Source organism: Miniopterus schreibersii (assembly GCF_964146895.1).
Source record: "Miniopterus schreibersii genome assembly, chromosome: 22".
Lineage (NCBI taxonomy): Eukaryota > Metazoa > Chordata > Mammalia > Chiroptera > Miniopteridae > Miniopterus > Miniopterus schreibersii.
The window spans coordinates 3463381-3484956 of NC_138124.1; the positions used below are offsets into that span (position 1 = coordinate 3463381).

Here is a 21576-nt window from a genome sequence, read left to right on the forward strand (position 1 = left end):
TTTAACACAAAAATTTTAATAATCTGTACACAAACTCCTTGAGTATAAATATTTCCTTCCAAACTACTTGAAAATTGTTTTCTAAGTTAAGCCAAAATTATCTTCATTGAATCACACATTATCACTAATTAAACAATTTCTGTATAAATACTGTAAAGGCAGACTTCAGCAAGCATAGTTAGTATAAAATTTACCTCAATTTTAGAATCAATGATGCTTCGCTATATACTTTTTATTATTATTTTACTTTTCCCATTACTATTTATACCTTCTGTGCCCTCTTCCACCTCCCCCCTCCCTCCCACCCCTGCAATCACCACACTGTAGTCTATCTCCATGAGTTCTCTTTTTCTCTTTTTGCTCCACTCCTCCACCCTCCAATCTCCTTCCCCCTCCACCAGAGGTGCCTGCCTGCTCTCTGCCTATGGGTCTGTCCCTATTTTGCTTGGCAGTTCAGTTTGTTCATTAAATTCCACATAAGAGTGAAGTCATATGATACTTGTCTTTCTCTGACTGGCTTATTTCACTTAGCATAATGTTCTCAAGGTCCATCCATGCTGTCGCAAAGAGTAAAATTTTCTTCCTTTTTATGGCAGAGTAACATTCCATTGTCTAAATGCACCATAGCTTTTTTATCCACTTATCTACTGATGGGCACTTGGGCTGCTTCCAAATCTTGGCTATTGTAAATAACACTATAATGAACATAGGGGTGCAGATATCCTTTCGAATTAGTGTTTTGGGTTTCTTTGGATAAATTACCAGAAGTGGAATTGCTAGGTCAAAGGCAGTTCCATTTTTAGTTTTTTTATGGAGGTAACTCCATACTGCTTTCCACAGTGACTGCCACATACTTTTAAGAGACACTTTTAAGTCTCTTAAATGGAAATGTTTTGAAATTGCATATCTTGGAACAAATACTTCAAATCCATTGAAGGCTTGCTCAGTGATGTGCTATGGTAGGCACTGTGCACCACCTATTTTGTCTTCTTCTGGGCACCTGGTAGAACTGCACTTCTCTCTTCAAGCTGGGAGCACAGCTAAGTGACTTGGTTTGGTTAGTGAAATTACACTAGAGGCCTTCAGGAGCTTAAATACAAAAGGTGCAAAGTGACTTCCAGATGGTGGAAACTTGGTTAACCTTCCACTTGGAGACTCTGGTTCTTGGTGCCCTTGTATGAGGACACCAAGAACCAGAGTCCCCAAGTAATATGAGAGAGTCATGTAGTGTGAGGAAGAAATAACTATGCTGTAATACAAGGACTCAGCACTAGCAAAACTAGCTCCACCCTGACCTCTAACACCACTTTTCAAAGTCATGAATTAAATGCATTCTAGTTCTTATAGCATGAAGGTAGACCTCTACCTCACACCATATACAAAAATTAACTAAAATTGGATCAACAACTTAAAAATATAACAGTTAAAACCATAAAACTCATAGAAGAAAACACAGGAGTTAACTCATGAATGTTGATTTCTTGTCCATTAATATTTATAAATAAAATTGGCAACTGGTGACAGCACCATCAGTATTTGGGTAGGTCACTCTTTCACGTCCCCAGGAGAAGCAGCTGGCAGATCTATTCACTGATTTTGCTTCCAGGTTGAGATTTTTTACCCCTGCAAGTCTCTTGTGGCCTTTTCTTTTATAATAAAGGACCTGAGGCCCAAAGAGGTCAAGCACATAGAACCTGGGTCTGTTACCTGCTCATACTAAATTTTGCTGCCAAAAAATTTGAGGACTGCCGCCCTCAAATGCTTCCCTCCCTTGATGAGCCACCAGGTTAGGAGGAAGACCTGGTGATTGCTGCTTCCAGCCTATATTCCTTCTCCAGCTCTTACGATGACTCCAGCTATGGTGGAGAGATTGGGGGAAACTGGGGTAGGCTCCACCTCAGCTTCTTCCATCCTGCACGCTCATATCCTGTCATGCATGACCTGAAACTTCTCCATGATGAATTCTCTCTTGAAAATCACATAATACCATCCCCCAGATGCTTAGTCAAGCATGCCCAGTGCAATTCTTCAGTATCAATGGGCCCTTTGGCCCCTCTCTGTTCCCCGTGCTCATTTACTCCTCCTCTCTTGCTTTGCCTCCAAACTAGCTCTGATTCCATGTCATCATTTTAATCACTCCTGCCAAAATCCTAAATCTAAATATATATTATCAAAGTCTGAAAACTGAAAAATCTAATTTAAAAAATCTAACTATGCACTCAAAATAACATGTATACCAATATGCTAACCACTATCAATAAAAGGTATATCCATTTACTTCTAGAAACAGCAAAGACAAGCAAATTTTTATAACGCTCTCTACTCCTTGTAGGTATTTTATATAGATTGATAAAACTTTCCCAGGAAAACACTCCATATATATGAATCCAATAAGATACACTTGCAGATATTTAGGAAAGTCCAACATAGAGAAGGGAATGAAAAATGGGTCAATTCACAAAGGAAAAAAGATATCATACATTATCTAAAATTAATAAGAACCAGAATTCAGGTAAAAGATTCAAATGAGGTTAAGTGATAACCAGAAATGGCCACACAGAGCAAACCCATTTTAAACAGAGACCAAATTTCTTAATAAAGCATGGGAATAAAAAGTTTGATTGGAATATTCTCTTGAAAAAAATTGCAGATAGTTTTTAAAAGTCTCATATGCCATAAAATTTAGGTTATAATGACAACTATGTGCTTATTCTTAGAACATAAAGAGAGCGAATCAAATGTTTTTGTGGAGAAACTTTTGCCAACAAATTGGATGACAGCCCATTTCAAAACAGTTGATTTTCACGGTGTGATCATATAAAAGGTTCTTTGTTTTTTCAAAACACTCAAAGGCTACATCAAGCTTCCCAAAAACCTATCTTAGTATTTTAATCTTCAAATCATTCTTTTTTAAAAGTCATTCTTGTTGGTCTTTCTCTTCTCTGCTTTTTAATTTTAAGGTCCATTTGGTGTTGTAACATCCAAAAATCATCTAGGAAGCTTCACACACAAAAAGAAGGCCCAGGCCCGGACAGATGCACAGGTTAAGTGGACAGGGGCTTTTGAATGGGGACAGTTTTATAAGCAGTACTTCTGTGAATATTTTTGCTTTCCTACACAGCTCCTCCTATAACCACATAACTGCAGGGACTTGAATAATAAGTTCTCAGCTAATGAGAACCTTCTGTACGTCTATTTACAGTACCGTTTATGTAGTAAGAGATGATATGCATCTTAGTTGGAAAATCTTAAGATACAACTTGGTCAGGACCACATTATAAATGGTTTTTTAAAAAATGAAATAGGATACCATACCAATGTTGTAAGGGAGTTCCTTTTCATATAAAGTCTCTCCAAGTACTGTAGTCCTTCACCCTTCAGTAACTCCAATGGGAAATGGTGCAGATTCCGATAATTTAAGAACAAATTCTTGTGCTTTTCCAGCCTTGCCACAGAGATCGTCTTGCAAAGTTCAGATGCCATGACTGGACAGATCCCATCAGGCACAGTGCAGCGCTACATCTTGTCAAAATTGGTTCATTTCTAAAAAGAAAAAAGAAAACTGAACAATTATAAGACTGCTTACAAGCATTGCCAAATAAGCCAGTTAGCCAATAGAGCTATTTGCAGACACTGAAAAGAGAGTAATACATTTAATCCCCATGCTCTTCTTTCATAACAACTAATTTTGTCATACGTATTTAGGAAGAGAGTAAATGAATAACTATTTAATAAAAACACACGCACTGTTTCGGCAATATTTACTACTTGGTAGAAATAGTCCTAACTGAAAAATGGTCTTGAAATTGGGATCATGGCATCCCTAAGAGAAAAGAGGCCAGTTTCATAACAGGCAACCCAAGAAAGCACTTAAAAGTCAGGTAGAGCAAATTCTCATTTTGTATCTCGCTTAAGGTGTTTCAAAACCATTTAAACATGTATATAAAACATATCTAGGTCATTTACAGCTTCATTTTCTTTACTTGTTACTATCTTCGTGTGGTCCTATATACTAATTTCTTCTTTAATCTCTTTCTTGTTTTCTTTCTTTCTTCTTCTCTTTGCAGATTATCAGAAGCTGCCAAGGAATAGGTCTGGGAAACAGTTTTACTTTATTATTTCCTTTTTATTTATTTATTTATTTATTTTTTATATATCTTTATTGATTTCAGAGAGAGGAAAGGAGAGGGAGAGAGAGAGAGAGAAACATCAATCATGAGAGAGTCACTGATCAAGCCCGCAACCCGGGCATGTGCCCTGACCGGGAATCGAACCCCGATCGCCTGGATCCTAGGTCGATGCTCAACCGCTGAGCCACACTCGGCAGGGCTATTTTATTATTTCACTGAAAGAAGAAATACTGAGCCCGACCGGTGTGGCTCAGCGGTTGAGCGGTGACCTAGGATCCAGGAGGTCGCGGTTTGATTTCCAGCTCTGGGCACATCCCGGGTGGCGGGCTCCTGACCCCCAGCAGGGGGCGCGCGGGAGGCAGCCCATCCATGACTCTCACCATTGATGTTTCTCTCTCTCCCCCCCTCTCCCTTCCTCTCTCTGAAATCAATAAAGACATATTTAAAATAAAAAAATAAAATAAAATAAAAGCAAATGGCAGACTCAATATTAAGCCTACACGACTGCGCCTGCCCACGAGTTTTCTGACTGGTAAACAAACACCAACGCACGTTCTTCTCCTTCTTCTTTTTTTTAAGAAACAAAAGCTTCCATCTTAAGAATGTTTCACACTTTTCGGGCAGGGAAGGAAGGGGTCCCTCGGGCTGCCGTCGGGGCTCCATCCCGAACGCCCGCCATGCGAGGTCTGAACGCGGCTCTCCGGGAGCACTCGTGGGAGGTTATTGCCCCAGAAGCCCCGACAGACAGAAGGTCCTCGGCGACACGCACGCGTCCCGCGCGACTCAACCCCACTCGGAGGTCGTTACAGGGCGGCGGCGGCGAGTCCGGCGACAGGGACTTCACAGACCCGGCGCCCCGACCCTCAGGCGGGAGGAGGGCCCGGCAGCTCTGGGGACCCGAGGCCCGGCCGGGCCCGCTCGCGCCGCGCGGCCCGCTCACCGCCACCCCCGCCGCCGGGACGCTTTCGCCGCATCCAGCCTGGGAGGCGGCGGCCGGGACAGGGGACCGCGCCACCTCAGCCGCCGGAGACTCGCGACAGCCACACTCACCTCAGCGCCCGCGGAGCGAGCGCTCCGGGCGCAGGCTGCGCTGCACCGCAACCGTGGGACGCCGGGCGGGGCGGGGCGCCGGGCGGGGGGCGGGGCGGGGCGGGGCGAAGCGGGGAGGGGGCGGAACCTTCTCCACCTTGAGCGGGGAAAGCGGGAACAACGGAGGAAGACGGAACCTCGCGATAATTCCATCCTGTTCTCGCTGTTTCACGATAGGTCGGACAAGAAGCCCGTTTTCCAAGCGATGTGGCCATTGGTCGAGAGCACCGCTTCCTACAGACTGGCCCCGCCCACTTCCGAGCGTCGCTTCCGGCTCCGGCGCGGGGGGGACTTGCTGTCAGGAAGGAGGGGCTTTTTGCTTTCGCGGTTGGACGGTGTCGTGTCGCCGGCTCCGACCTCAGGGACGGCCCGTAACCGCTCGGTGCTCTGGTCCGTTCATTCTTTCGGGCGTCCGTGCTCTCGTTGAGTGCAAAGCGGGAGAGATGACACCAGTAATCCCCGAGCGCTTGTTGTGTTCCAGGCAGCGTTCTAAGCGCTGGGCATAGATTCCCTCTTTTAACCCTCACAGCAATCCCGCGACACAGGTACTATTATTATACTCATTTCGCGGATGAAAAACTGAGGCCGGGCGGGTTTACGTCACGCGGCCAAGGTTACTTAGCCAGTAGCGAGCCTGGGCACGGGGTTTCGGGGCCCCCCTGGACCCGCTGATAGGTTCGTTCCGAAAGGTGAGGCGGTAACCGGGTCCCTGCTCTGGAAACACCTCTCGTTAGGAAATGTCGCTGAAAAGGACGGTGACGACTGAGTTGAATATTGAGGGAATTCCTAGCATGACTGGGAAGGCCGTGAATAAATATTCCTTCAAGACGAAAATTTCTATATCAGGGATTACTGACATCGAAGAGAGCTTTATGCTGGTTAAAACAAAACAAAACAACTACACACACACAAAACCTAAGCATTGTTAGGGAACATTTTTTTTTAAAACAAAATAATTTTTTTAATACTTTGTTAACATGGCAAGTTTCCTTTTGAAACGAGGTTTTGTTTTTTTGTGTTTTTTTTTTTTTTTTAAACTCTCATGAAACTGCTGTTATTTATTGCTCTTTGTAAAGCTAAACCTGTCTAGTGTCGATGTTTACATCCCTCCTTACCCAGGTGGGGGATACTCTAAACTAGGGAGTGGACAATCTTTGAGAAACTTTCACAGCCTCCTGCGGCGATACCACTTTAAGAAAATTCCAAGGAAAAGACAACCCCCTGTTAAAATTCCCACCCCTGGCTCCCAAGGATTGGGTCACAAACTTGGACAAAATACTCTCCCCCTATGCCTATTGGTGCACCCTCTATCATTCATTCCTCTGCCCCGGAGTTTTGTGAGGTTCCCCGTTGCTTTACCGGAAAAGGCTTCTCTGCTTTAGTCTGAAACGACCTTACTTTAGACTTTTTGATGGTTATTCATCTGCACAAAGAATCGCCAGGCTGTTAGGACCGGGAGCCAGTCTGGCAAATCAGGCTGTGTACGTCATTGGAAAAAGAAACGGAGAGCCTCTCAAGCATACAGGGTTATTGGACAAAGGATTTCACCACCCGGAGACGTGAGAGTTGAAACTTTTCCGATTTTTTTTGCTAGTCTTGAAAAAGTAAGTGTGGAGGGAAAACCAGAGAAAACACAGGCACAGTCTCAGAGTGGCAGAAAGAAGGGTTTTCAGAGGGTGTTTTTCTCTTTAGGGTGGGGTTGGAAAAACATTATTCCCAGATTAGCAGTGGTAAAGCGAACAGGTAATGTTAATTATAAATTATTTTACACTCTTTTTTTTAAAAAAAATATATCTTTATTGATTTCAGAGAAAGGAAAGGAGAGGGAGAGAGAGAGATAGCAGCATCAATGATGAGAGAGTCATTGATAGAGCCCGCAACCCGGGCATGTGCCCTGCCCGGGAATCAAACCCCGATCGCCTGGATCCCAGGTCGACGCTGGACCGCTGAGCCACGCCCGGCCAGGCAATTGTTTTGCACTTTTAAGAAGCTGTAGTTTGTTGTTGCTTTCATATGGATGTAGAGGGACACTTAGTAATGTTATCGTAATTAACAAGTGAAAAGGTTATTTTCGTTGGTATATTATCATACCTAGCATAATAAGCTAATTATGTTCAGGGCTAATTACTCTGCATTACAGAGACAAAACCTTTTTGAGTACTTCTCCCTCCACATCATGAATTTTGAGTTTTTAGTTAGTATTCTCTCCCCATACTTGAGGGGATCCCTCTGCTAATCTCTGGACTCCTCTCTGTGCAGCTGCATCTGCACCAATAGTCTGTCCTGTGGACTCGAGCCACCTTGGTTTCCCCAAACCCTCAGCTCTCTTTTCCCAACTCAGATAGTCTACAGGGTAACTCCTGGGTCCCCTGAAATTGCATGTCCTGGAAACTTTCTCAAAGCAATAAGCTGAGGCAATCAAGGGGCTCACATTGCTTCTCTTTTTCATCTGTCGGGCCTGATGTCCTGTCTCTTGAAAACCATTTTTTTTTTTGTTTTTGTCTGTGGGTTGTTTGTTTTTTCTTTATTTTGTTGGTTGGTTGGTTATTTCAGGCAAGAGGATAAATCTGGTCCCTAGATTGGACATGGAAGTTTAAGAAGTCATTTTATCCCCTCTTCAAGGTCAATTGGGGTTGAGCTGATCTCAGTTCTGAAAGTTGTTTGGGATCAGCTAATTTCTAGCGTATATTATACATATATATATTATATATAACATATACTTATTACATATACATACATATGCATACACATGCACACACACACACACACACACACATATATATATATAGATGAACAAAGACTGTTTGGTTTGCTATACCTAGTTTGGCTCAGTGGTTACAGCACAGGCCTGTGGACTGAAGGGTCCTGGGTTCAATTCTAGCCAAGGGCACATACCTCGGTTGCAGGCCCAATCCCAGGTCCTGGGGGTCAGAGCGCATGCCGGAGACAACCAATTGATGTGTCTCTCTCATATCAATGTTTCCCTCTCTCTCTCTCTCTCTCTCTCCCTCCCCCTCTCCCTTCCGCTCTCTTTGAAGCAATGGAAAAATATCCTCAGGTGAGGATTGAAAAAAAAAAAGAATGTTTGGTTTAAACTGAATAGCTACCAGGATTTTTTGTGAATAGAGTGCTACTATTTTCAAAGAAGTCACAGGTATATTGTTGAAATTTTCCTAGAGTCTGGCCTCAATTTCTAGGAAAAAATGCATATTTCTAAAAATAAACATGGAAGTTATCATTTAACACCTTTATTTTCTTATTTAAAAACCAGAGAATAATGTATATAAAAATATGCAAGAATCACAGGAAACCCACATACCCAACCACTTAGATGAAATTGTTGCTGCCGTCAGTTTAACGCCTAGAAAGATCGGAAACCAGCTGCCTCAGACAGTCCTCTTCCAGCCTCCTCAAGAGAAACTCCATCGCTGCGAAGAGAAAGCCAAGTCCTATTCCAGGAGGCACGAAGTAAGGAGCGCCCCTTTTCTATTCCTGTGCTCTGATATTTGTTTTGTACCTACTCTATAGCTTAGGTCACATTCCCACTGTCTGGAGTTTGGTACAAGAAAATACATAACTGACATATATCATGACATTAGTTTCAAGTATATAACATTATGATTCAATATATGTATTTATTGCACAATAATCACAGTAAGTATAGCTAACTTCCATCACTACACATAGTTGTAGTATTTTTTCTTGTGATAATAACTTTTAAGAGCTACTCTCTTAACAGCTTTCAAAATATACAATACAGTATTATTAACTATAGTCACCATGTTGTACATTATATCCCTGGTCTTGTTTATTGTATGACTGGAAAATTGTACCTTATTTTTAAATGTTTTTATTGATCTTACAGAGAGGAAGGGGGAGAGAGAGAGAGAGAGAGAGAAACATCAAAGATGAGAGAGAGTCATTGATCGGCTGCTTCCTGCTCGCCCCCTACTGGGGATCCAGCCGTAACCCGAGCATATGCCCTGGAATCAAACCGTAATCTCCTGGTTCATGGGTCAATGCTCAACTACTGAACCGCACCAGCTGGGCGAAATTTGTACCTTTTGACCTCTTTCACCCATTTTGCCCACCCCCCACTTACCATAATGCCTTCAAGGTCCATCCATGTTGTTGCAAATGGCAGAATTTCCTTTTCATGGCTGAATAATATTCCATTGTGTATATACATGTGTATTTTCTTAATCTATTTATCCACGAATGAACACTTAAGTTGTTTCCGTGGGATGTGGGCAGGCTTGAGTGACACAGGGCAGGAAATAAGGTTGGTTTATGGCTAGGCACTGGGGGGCCTGGAGGGTTTTCCATGTCCAGGGAAAGAGTTTAGATTTTTCTCGTAAAGGTGTAAGAAACTATCACAGGACTATAAGCAGGAGAGTGCCATGAGTAGGTTTGAGTTTCTGGAATAATCACTCAGATGGCTGGAGAAGAGAGCAAAACTGGGGGAGGAGGGCCAGTTTAAAGGATACGTATCTGCAGTAATCCCAGCAAGGAATTTTAAGAGCCCAAACTACAGCAGAGACCACAGAGATGCTGATATTTTTCGACAGGAATTTGAAAATGCAAATCAGTGGGACCTGGTGACTGAGGGGACGTAGGGGATAGAGAGGTGAGAGCGAACCTGAAGAGCATGTATAATCTCTGATTCAGATCTCAGCTGGCTTGGTGACTGGAGGTGCCCTTTGTCTTTGTAATCAATACCGAGGAAGAGCAAGATTATGGAGAGAGGGCATGAATCCGATTGTGAATGTATCTTATTTATTATGTAGCAGATATTTATTTAGTACCTACTATGTGCCAGGCCCTGTGCTAGGCAGACCTAGGTTGGCAGCCTTTCTCAGCCAGAGTTCTGCTAGACAATTAAGCCCTACTGCCCTAAGCCTCTCTTTGTCTGTTTTGCTTCCTCATGCATCCCAAGTGCTTAGAACCAAATCTAGCACATAGTAGGCACTCAATAAAAAAAAAGTCCAAAGTTATTTTGTCCTTTGTGGCTCTATGTTTTCAGTTGTCTAAATGCTAATTTTGCTTTCCCTTCCTCACAGTATAAGCAGGCGGTCCAGGAGCTCGTGCGCTGTGTAGCATTGACAAGGATTTGCTACGGCAACTGCCATTGGAAACTAGCAGAGGCCTATGTTAATCTGGCTCAAGGCTACCTCCAGCTGAAAGGTGAGCTCAGCTCCGACAATGTAGGCTCAGTCAGTTGGATTCTGTTCTTTCCCTAAATTTGGGCTCACACTTAACTGCAAGGGTTCGGTTATCATGATCAGTCTTCTCTCTACGCAGAGATTCCAGCGCATTAGCCTATATTACCTCATTGGAACTGTGTGTGTAAATATCATCGTATTTGTATTATGTTAAAATAACTCTCCAACGTATGATTACAGAGGGGAAGCAGAAGATTCCGAATTTAGTGTTTCATTAAAATTGCTGCGACAAAGCCAGGAGTAAAATTCCTGAATATCTTATTTCCTGCCCAGGATGCTATATTGTATTCAGTTTGCGTGGTTTTAAAAATAATTATTTAGAACCTATTTAATGTCTGATATTGGTGAGGTTTCAAAGCTGTTCAGTTCCTGCTTGTTCTGTTTTATTTCTAAAAAGACCATTTGGGGGGGAATTATCTTATTTTGAATACTAAGGTGTGGAAATTTCATCCTCAGTACTAGGTCTAGAATACTTTGGTTGCTACCATCATGACAATATTTCCTGCTGCCCCGATATCTCTCCACTTGACAGTAGGTGAAGGAGACCTCATTAGGTTTCCTGTCCGCTGAGATGATAGAGAAACCGAGACTTCTTTTTCTTTGTCCACAGGACTGTCACTCCAGGCCAAACAACATGCCGAAAAAGCCAAAGAAATCCTCACCAACTGCATTGTGCCTCCCTATGACGACAACACAGATGTTTTCAGGTGTTCGGTTGAGCTATTTCATACCCTGGGGAGAGCCTTAGTCTCCCTTCACAAGTATCCTTTTGCCTTTACTTACAAATAGAAACACTGCGCATGTTCCTTGTATTAAATTCTCAAAGCCGACAGATGACTTGGGAAGGGGGCTGGGGAGCATGAGAGCCAAGGATGCCCAGGAACTAGGGTCCCGGAATCCAGAGCCCAGGGTCAGGTTTCCTGAACGCACCTCAGATTTAAGGAAGCTGCAGAGAACTTGACAAAAGCAAGGAGGCTTTTGGAGGAGCTGCTGCAGTGTGGAAGGATTGTAAAGGAAGAGTGGATAGAAATCCAAGCGCAGATCACACTGTCCTTCGCACAGTAAGTTTCCAGTTCAGGACTTTTTGTATACCCGAGGGCTGAAGGTTCTTTGCCAGAAGGCTCTGTCTCTGGGCAGGAGGCTTCTGCATGCTGTTGGGTCCATGGTTTTTACAGTCATGACAATATTTTGTGCATCCCTGTTACACCTCCACATGTCACTTGGCAGTAAGTTCGTGGTATAAATCTCGCTCTGTGTCTCCCCTTTTCCCCACTCGGCATTGTTTTTCATCGTTGCCTGTACAATTGTTCATTGCCTCTGGCTGCTGCTCAGTGCTCCATAGAATGCATTTACCAAGTGTGCTTAGCCATCCTAACAAGACACTTGTGCCCAGCTCCCTGCTCCCACCATGCACTGCCATGAACATACTTGACCAGCTCCACGCTTACAGCTAAGATAGACTTTTTCTGAGGTCTGTACCCCAGGGGTAGGATTGTGTGGTCATAGGATACAATTGTACTTCAAGTTTACCGCACACTGGCCAATGCTACTCCCCCATCCCAGCACAGGTGGGTTCTTGTTTTCTCATGTCCCCAACAATATTTGGCATTGTCTGTCCTTTAACCTTTGCCAACATGATGCATATAATGTGCTACCTAATTATTTTTACATTTCTCTTATCAGCTACTTTGAGTACCTCTTCAGACACTTCTTAGCCATTTGGGATTCCCTTTCTCTGAATAGCCTGCTAGTATTTCTCATTTTTCTTGTGGGGCTTCCTGTATTTTTCTTGTTGATAATCAGGATTTTATTATATATTATAAATTAGTGCTATTGCAACTCTTCTGCCCATTTATTAATTTTTGTCTATGGTGTTCTTCATGGCAGAGAAATTCTGAATTTTCCTAGAGTCAAAACCATTACTTTTGAACCTAATGGTTTATGCTTTAGGAGTTTGTTTAGGAAATCTTTCCCACCCAAATGCCAAAGATATTCTCAAAATTGTCCCTAGAAGTCCTGCTTTAACTCTGTCCCACATGTTTATTATTATTATTATTATTTTGGATTTCAGAGTATTCAAGTTGACCTTCATGTCATTGTGCTCAGGAAACCACATGTTTAAAACACAACATTATTGCAGACATTAAATTTTTAGTGTACACAACTTAGTGTATAAATTACCCTACGATTATTCACATGATAGGTATTTTAGTTTGAAAATACATGAGATTTTTCAGGGTGTGTGTTCAGTGCTATTGATGTCTAATTTTATTGTATTATAGGCAGAAACACATTTGTATGGTATGGACTCTGAAATTTATGAAGTTTCCTTTGGGATCTAGCCCATGGTCAAGTTTTGTGAAGGTTCCACGTGAGCTAGAAAGGGAATTGTATTCGTTACTTGTTATGTGTAAGGTTGTAATAAGTCTGCCTTAGGGTGACCTTATTAATTCTATTATTCAGATGTATATTTTTGTTTATCTTTAGCAAATTTGATATATTAATTTTGAAGGTAAGTGTGCTTAAATTTTGATGTACAATTATTGGACTATCTAGCGCTGTCCATGGTTAAGCCAGTCATTGTTTTATATAGTCTGATATACTCTGTTGGGTAGGAGGTTAAAACAGCAAGGTTTTTTTTGTTTTTTTATTGTCACCTGATGTTATTTTTTTCCATTGCTTTTCAGAGACAATGGAAGGGAAAGAGGGAGAGAGAAACATGAATGTGAGAGAGACACATCAATTGGTTGCCTCCCATATGTGCCCTGACTGGGGCTGAGTCTGCAACAGAGATACATGCCCTGGGCCAGAATCGAACCCACAACCCTTCAGTCTACTGTCTGATGCTCTAACCACTGAGAAAACTGGCTAAGGCAAAACAGCAGTTTTCATTTATTGACTTGAGAAAGAGAGAGAAAGAGAGAGAAACATCAGTTTGTTGTTCCATTTATTTATGCATTCATTGGTTGATTCTTGTATGTGCCCTGAGGGTAAAACCCACAACCTTGGCTTACTGGGACACGCTTTAACCAACTGAGCTACCCAGCCAGGGCTGTTAATCTATTTTATTGGTCATTTGTATATTGTCCTCTCTGCCCTGTATCTATATCAATTTACCTGACCTTAAAATTGATACTGTAGCTCTCTTTTAGTAAAATTTTCCTAAAATATTTTTTTATCCCTTAATTTTTAATCTTTTTTTTTGTTTAAATTACTAATATATTTGAGCTTAAATTTCCCTTTTTCTTACCAGTTTTATGTTCCTTTCTTCCCTTTCTTTAGTATGTTCAAATATTTTTATTATTCCATTTTTCTACCTATTATCTGGTAAGTTACACATTATTTTATTTTTCTTCTAATGATTACCATAGGATTTGTCAGTTATATCCCTGACTTATTAGACTCCCATGTAAATTAGTCAATTAAGCACTTCCTAGACAATGCAGGGACCTTTGAGTATGTTCATTCTCTTTAATCCCCTTCTTCCTGGTACATGTTTTTCTGTATTTAAATCACCATATATTTCCTACCACAGAGAGGAGGAAGATATTTGTGATGCACGTAACTGACAAAGGACTTATCTCTAGAATCTGTAAAGAACTCCTGTATGTCAATAAAACAAAAACAAACAATGGAATAGGAATTTGGGCAAGAGACTTTTCACAGAAAAAGTTTACCCACTTAGCTACTAAACATTAAATGGTGCTCCATCTCATTTCTCATCAGATAACTGAGATTTAAAATCATAAGATACTACATTTCCACTAGAATGGGTGATTTTTTTAAAAAAAAGACTGATACTGTCAAGTGTTGGCAAGGATGTCATGCTCTCCTGTTTTTTCTGATGTTGTTGTTTAGGATATATTATATTTTGTATAACTATTTTAGAAAACTGGTCCTATCTGTTCTGTTTGAGAGTTTGCATACTCTATGACCCAGCAGTGTCACTCCTAAATACACACCCAACAGAAATGCATACACGTTCACCAAGAAACATGGCGGAGAGTTTCCAAAGGTACATTACTGGTAATACCCAAAGACTGGAAACAGCCCAAATGTTCATCAGAAGCAGACTAGAGCCTGGCCTGCGTGGCTCAGTGGTTGAGCATCCACCTAGGATCCAGGAGATGATTGCCTGTCAGGGCACATGCCCGGGTTGCAGGCTCCTCGATCCCCAGCAGGGGGCGTGCAGGAGGCAGCCGATCAATGACTCTCATCATTGATGTTGCCTTCAATCTCTCTCTCTCTCTCTCTCCCCCTCTCCCTGCCTTGCTCTCTCTGAAATCAAAAAAGACATTAAAAAAAAAAAAAGTAGACTAGAGAAAACTGTGATATATTCATTCAAAGGAAATGATCAGCGTACTTCTATACTTAACATCATGGATGACTCTCACATGCATAATGTTTGTGAAAGAGGCCAGACCCCAAAGAATTCGTCATACTATATACAATTTCATTTATTTACCGGGAGGAAGAAGAGAGAAATGTTTGTGAAAGGCTACCGGTCCGGAATTTCTCCCTGCCCAGGAGTAGGTATTCTATCTTGCATTGTAGGATAGGAAATAGGCAAATCTGAGGTCCAAGATCTGATATTTGTTGCCATGTGTTGAGATCTGACTAATGTTATTTGTGCTTCATGTTGAACAATGTTGCTACAAAATAGAGTAAATTGTCTTCCTCTGGAACTCGCCCTGGCCAGTTTGGCTCAGTGGTTAGAGGGTCGGCACATGGACGGAAGGGTCCCAGGTTCGATCCCAGAAGGGCCCAGAGCTGCGGGCCCTCCTGAGTGCTTTCCAGATTAGCAGCGCCAAACCTTGCCAGCAGGTGGCGCGCCTCGTATGCATCTGTCCCGGATACGTGACAAAGTGAGTTCCAGTTCTGAGCTGTCCTACAAAAGTTACTTTGTATTTAGCAGAGTTGTTTTAAACTTTGCTACTTTTTTCCCCATTGTGAGTCTTCACCGTTACCCAGACCCCGTGCATGTTTAAATTGATGGTTTTCATGGAGTCTCTTGGCTTTGTTTCCTCGCTGAAGTGTGAGTGTTTTGCCCAAACTGAGCTTCCTCATAGAAAGTAATGAGACTTCGGTTTTGTGCATTGCTGCAGTTACAGTCACAACCACAAGGGCCTGCTTTTTCGCCAGGTCTCAGAGGTGGATGGCCGGGATAATTCCTCAGGCAGCTCTCACGGGGTCTGTGTTTCTCTTAAAAGGGTATCTTTTAGGTACATCCACTTCCTCTGTCTGTGGCACCTTTTATGGTGCCCATCAGGCCAGGCCGGCTCTTTTCTCCTCGGGCTGACAGATGAGTGCTGCAGAGTGACTCATGCTCCAGGCCTTCCATCCCTAACTGTGGCCTAGAGCTTTGTCCCTTCTACCTGTTCACCTCTGTTCCAGCATCACTTCATCCAGTAATTATTTATTAACATTGGAGAGTGGATCTAATCATGTGTTCCTATTCCTGCAACTGTTTTAAATATGATCAAGAAAGTCAAGAGCAAAAATGAGCAAAGTTCCCTAGTGCTAAGAATTATTTTCTATCCTGGTTACTGATAGCTAGATCCCCAAGACAGGTAGCTGTCTCTATATGTACACACACACAGACAGACACACAGAGTTATTAGAATGATCTTTCTGTGTGGCATGACTGTGTTGACCCATTGAGATGGCTGCTCCAAAAAACGCGACCTGGCCAGGCGTGCTCTTTAACCGGTAGTGTCATCTTCAGAGTCTCCCCAGCTTGTTCAGCAGGCACCTGGCCTGGCCTTGCTGAGCGAGCTCTCAAGTGTGCCCATACACCATCTACGGGACAATTCCCAGGTATCTTTAAGGGATGTGATGTGATGTAGCTGACAGTGTGGGCTTTAGAGTCAGGGAGCCCCAGGTCAATTCAACATCCATTCAATGTCCCGGTTAAATGTGGTGACAGTAGTCCCTCACAGGGTTGCTTTGATGATGACATGGACCCCACATTAAAGCATCTGGATACCCTACATGGTAGGCCCTTTAAGAAAGTAGTGATATTGCCCTGGTTGGGTGGCTCATTTGGTTGGAGCATCATCTCTTACACCAAAAGGTTGAGGGTTTGGGCACATACCTGGGTTGTGGGTTCAATCCTTGGTTGGCGCGCATGTGGGAGGCAACCGATCGATGTTTCTCTCTCTCTCACTCCCGCCACCACTCTCCCTTCCTCTGTCTCTAAAATCAATAAAAACATGTTCTCAGGTAAGGATTAAAATAATAATAATAAATATTAAAAATAGTTATTATCACTGAACATTCTAGTAGAACATTTTCCTTTCTGTGACTTCATCCCAGGAATGATTCAGATTTTAAAGCACGTACTTACCTCACAGCTTAACATTCTGGCTTTTCGTATTTTTTTCCTAGACTTGAGAAGGCGGAGTGCTTTTGTCTTTGGTCATGAACCGCCTAAGCTGCAAATCAGATCGTCGTCTTTGTTTCCTTTTAAAGCTTCAGTTTGTTTCTTGGTCTTGGTTTCTCTTGATTCATTGTGGTCATCAGATTTGGAAAGTGATTCTAACACAGGAGAGGGGAGGAGAGGGGGGTGGCTTCCCCCTTAGCCAGTGCTTCCTGGAAACAGGTAGAAGATAATAGAAAATAAAACAAAGCAGTGGCTCGTGGGACTGTATACATCCACCTGCCATCACCTCATTAGGATGGAATTCTAGTTAGTTCTGGGTGCTTCCCCACAGAGCATTCCCGCTGGCTTTTATTGGGAATTTTTGATACTTTAGTAAGAGGCTGTACTTTGAGACTCCACAGTCCTCTCAGCGTCGGCCCAGCCAGTAATCTCCAGGTTGGACTTTTGCTTTCTGGACCCAGCGTTCATTTTTTTAGTTCATACCACTGCCTGAAGGTCCTCAGTGTCTAGGTCGCACCTCTCTAGACGTGTTTCTTTAATGAATCACTTTCTGTGCGGTTAGCTTTTGGGCGGAAAGGCTCTGACAAACGCTCATGTTTTCAAAGCCCCGCTTCTCCCCCTTCTCGCTCCTGGGAAACGCTCTGCTGCTTTCAGAGGAGACATCCCTCCTGTCCGCTCCTCCCGCGGGATGCGTGTGCCTGGAATGCTCGATGCCTGTTCAACCCAGGCTCCTCTCACTAGTGCGGGACGGAGGCCCGGCAATGCTGGATATCTCCTTATGCATTTGTGTGCATACAGGTTAGATATAGCATTTTCACACAGTATACAAAGTATTTTTGTAATTTGCGTTTTTGCTGAAGAATATATAGTGAATACACATCTATATTGATAATTATGGATCAATATTAGCTTTAATGGCTAAGTGGCATCCCACAGTATGGATGTACTTACTGTAACCTGCTTGGACGATCGCCTGTTGGTGTATTTTAAGTGCTTTGTACTTTCCCACTATTACAAAGAATGCTTAGGTAAACATTCTTATATGGAGATCTTCTTGTCTTGCCAGAGTATCTCTTCAAGATAAACTATGAAAGTGCAATAGCAGAAATGTGTGTGTACATATATGCATACAGTTTTGATGCAGAAAAGTTTATGCCCAAATTATATTCTCCCCAACAGTTCATGAGAGTGCCTCACACTCTCACCAATACTGGGAAATTTCTGTAATTTCTCAACAGATCAGTTATGAGAATCTCGGCATCTTTATGGTTGCTGTTGTTTTATTAAGTACTTCATATATTTTTAAATATGTTTTTGTTGATTTCAGAGAAAGGAAGGGAGAGGGAGAGAGAGGAACAAACATCAATGATGGGAGAGAGTCATTGATCGGCTGCCTCCTGCACACCCCCTGCTGGGGATTGAGCCCATAACCGAGGCATGTGCCCTGACCGGGAATCGAACTGTGACCTCCTAATTCATACATAGGTCGATGCTCAACCACTGAGCCACGCCAGCCGGGCAAGTAGTTTATAATTTTCAAACTGGCACCTACCTAGCACTTACTATGTGTCAGACACTGTTCTGGTGTTTTTATGAATATTAACTAATTTAATCTTCACAATAGCCCAGTGAAGCGAGCACTGTTATCAATCTTAGCATCAGATGAGGAAACGGTTATGCAGCTTGAAGGCTGTACATCCAGTAAGTGGTAGAGCCAGGATTTGAACCTTCCTGGTTGTTCCAGAATCTATCCTCTTGACCACTGTGCCTTTGGAGGAGACAGAAGCCACAGCTGGCTAGGAAACAAACCTGGCCAACAGGGATCCGAGAGCCAGACCCTCACTACCAGACCACGTGTATTTCCAGTGCTTTCTATTTTAATTCTAAAAATAATCACTTTGATTTTTTAGGATGTATCAAGGTCAGAAAAAATCAAAAGAAGCTCTGCCCCACTACCAAGAGGCTTTAGAATATACCCAGATCAGCAAAGGTGAAAAAAGTCTTGAATGTGTGCCCATATTGAGGGAATTGGCAGGCGCAGAACAAGCCCTGAAACTCCACGAGGAGTCCATCAACCACTTTTTACAGGTAAGCCTGCAACACGCTGGCCCCAGTGCTTTCCATAGAGACAAGTGAAGTAGCAGCTCTGAGATCGCCTGGCTTTGTTACTTGCTGAAGTCTGAAATCCGTTAGGTAGGCAGGCCAGCCAAAAACTCAAGCAAGATGTTCCACCTCCAAGAGAGAATTCCTTCTTCTCTGGGAAGCCTCGGCTCTTTGCTCTTTAGGCCTTTAGCTCAGTATTGTTGAGGGTAACCTCCTTTACTCAGAGTCTGCTGATCGTAAATGTTAATCCCGCTACAAGATACACCCACAGCAACATCTGGACTGGTATTGACCGAACAACTGGGCACAGTAGCCTAGCCAAGTTGACCCCTAAAATTAACCGTCACAGAGAGCTTGAGGTTTTTGTGTCATAGCATCTGCTGAAAGCACATTTTAAATTGTTTTCTGAGAATTTGTTCCTGTTAAAGTTGTAAAATACAGACTAATTCATGCCTATTATTTCAAGTGAGAGATATAATGACAGGGTACTGAGAGTTCTTTGTGGCTCTTTTTAAATGTATCTGACCTTTTATTCCCACCCACAGGTTATTAAAGTGTCCCATTCTATCACTTTTCTGGATTATCTCTCTCTTTTTAATATTCACCCGAGGATATTTTTTCCATTGCTTTTCAGAGAGAGTGGAAGGGAGAAAGGGAGGGGGGAGAGAGAAAGAGAGAGAAACATCAATGTGAGAGAGACACATCGATTGGTTGCCTTCTGCACGAGCCCTGACTGGGGCCAGGGATCAAGCCTGCAACCCAGGGACCCTTCAGTCTGTGGGCCGACTCTCTAACCACTGAGCCAAACTGGCCAGGGTTGCATTAGCTCTCTAAAGTATTACTAACACCCTGTGACATACTATCATTTCCAATTTATAGAGAAGGAAGGCCAAGTATTGGAAAGGTTGAGCGATACGCCCAGGAGTAACAGTTATGCCAATAAATGGCATCACTCAGATGCAAGCCCAGTATGTTTGGTTTTTTTTTAGAAAGATTATTCTGGGTGATATGTAGAGAGTGAATTGGGGAGGAGGTGCCTAGAGTGAAAGTAGAGGAACCAGTCAGGAGCCTATTGAGGTAGTGAAGGCAGAAGGTGATGGTGGCTTGAACTGGCATGAGGATGGTATGCTGGAGAGAAGTAGGTGGGTTTGACCATGATTTAGGAGGCAGAACTGGTGAGATATGGAGATTGGCCAGATGCAGGGGAAAGAGGGAAGGTGGAGAGTCAAAGGTGACTCCTGGGTGGACAGCAGGGAGCACGTGTGACTGGGTGACGGGGAGACGGCGAGCTCAGGTTGTGATGGTGCGTCTGAGCCCCCAGGGAGGCACCCAAGTGGAAATGACAACTAGACAGTCAGGCGGTGGGGACTGGAGCTCAGCAAATAGGTCAGGAGGTCATCTACTTATACCCAGTAGTTGAATAACCTGCCAAAGGGCGCAGGGACAAATTTGCAAGAAAAACATGAGAAAAAAGTAAAAATGGAAGAGACACCTTCTATGTCATTTGATTTTTTTTGCTGTTATGGAGGACATGGCATTGCTGGGGGTATAAAGGCGTTAACATATGTGACGTGCTTAGCCCAGTGCCTGATACACCATGGTACTTACGAATTTGAAAAATTTTTCCTTCCCTTTTCTTTCTTTTCTTTCACTGATGACCTTGTTGTGGGAAACACTGGGGCAATGAGAAGGACAGAAACAAGGTCGTGTAGTGAGGTGATAAATGTGGATGCCTGGTTCCAAAAGTGCTAAGAGGAGGGAGACGCAGACAGGCACGAGCAGGTGCGCAGGTCTGAAGGTCACACGGAGCTTGACCTTCAGGGGACGGCAAGGTTCTGAATCGTAGTTAGAAGGCTTTCTCTGTATCCAGGTTATAGAGGAATCCACTCACTTTTATAACACTTGTCAAGTTTGCAAAGTGACTTTTACTGGTTTATGCTTGAGGTTCATAAAGATGAGGGAGTTTCAGTGAAATTCCTGCTGATTATTATTCACGAGATCGCTTGGTGAAGCCTGAATAGCACCGGATTTGAAATGGGAAGCTCTGAGTTGGACTTCAGATTCTTCTGTTTGGTTCTACAAGTCACTTAACCTCTCAGGAAAAGACAGGAAGAAGGAAAAAGACCCGCAGGGCCTCTCAAAGGCTCAGGACTGAAAGTGCTTTGTGAGCCATTAGGCCTGTCCCCAGGACACACAACTTGTATTTATTAACCACCATCACTAAACATTTATCAAGGCTCCCCGTCTCTCTAGGGATGTTGCCGAAGATACAGAAAGGTTCCGTGTGGCTGCAGTTCATGCCTAAAAGTCATTTATTAAATACACACAAAGAGGAGGGGTTTGATTATTTCCCATCTTGTTCTCACCCAGCATTCCTTTGGAGTGACAGAAACACCCAGAGAGAAAAGACCTTTTATTTCCTGCAGAATGTAGAAAAGTTCCAAAGTATTTTAGGAATTAACCCATTAAGATGGAGAAAAATAAAGTCAGCCCCACAGAGCCACCCCTCGGGGAAGGCAGCCATCCCAGGGATGGATGGAAGCTGTCAGGCCCCATTTGTTGCTCTGCGGCAGGAAACCATTCGCACCTGAATCTCCTCCTGGCAGATGTTGGCGCTAGCACCTTATTTTCCATCCGAGAGAGAAATGAC

General features: G+C 43.0%; 2 protein-coding genes across 11 annotated transcripts in view; one reads left to right on the top strand and one right to left on the bottom strand.

The window, feature by feature from the left end:
* The window catches only part of LRRC28 (leucine rich repeat containing 28), a 58004-nt gene extending 52735 nt beyond the window's left edge, over window positions 1–5269 (bottom strand). For both annotated transcript variants that reach the window (XM_081124524.1, XM_081124523.1), the window contains exons 1-2: window positions 5181–5269; window positions 3316–3543 (exon numbers count right to left, since the gene is read on the bottom strand). In XM_081124524.1, coding sequence (XP_080980650.1) covers window positions 3316–3483 — 168 coding nt within the window. In that variant the 5' untranslated portion in view covers window positions 3484–3543; window positions 5181–5269. The remainder of the gene's footprint in view (window positions 1–3315; window positions 3544–5180) is intronic.
* A 233-nt stretch (window positions 5270–5502) lies between these two features.
* The window catches only part of TTC23 (tetratricopeptide repeat domain 23), a 37890-nt gene continuing 21816 nt past the window's right edge, over window positions 5503–21576 (top strand). For 2 of the 9 annotated variants that reach the window (XM_081124607.1, XM_081124609.1), the window contains exons 1-6: window positions 6539–6823; window positions 8491–8687; window positions 10280–10403; window positions 11052–11202; window positions 11377–11502; window positions 18734–18911. In XM_081124607.1, the coding sequence (XP_080980733.1) occupies window positions 8511–8687; window positions 10280–10403; window positions 11052–11202; window positions 11377–11502; window positions 18734–18911 (756 nt within the window). In that variant the 5' untranslated portion in view covers window positions 6539–6823; window positions 8491–8510. Of the gene's footprint in view, window positions 5765–6538; window positions 6824–8490; window positions 8688–10279; window positions 10404–11051; window positions 11203–11376; window positions 11503–18733; window positions 18912–21576 lie in introns of those variants that run through there. The other 7 variants (XM_081124610.1, XM_081124608.1, XM_081124611.1 and 4 more) reach the window with 7 other exon arrangements.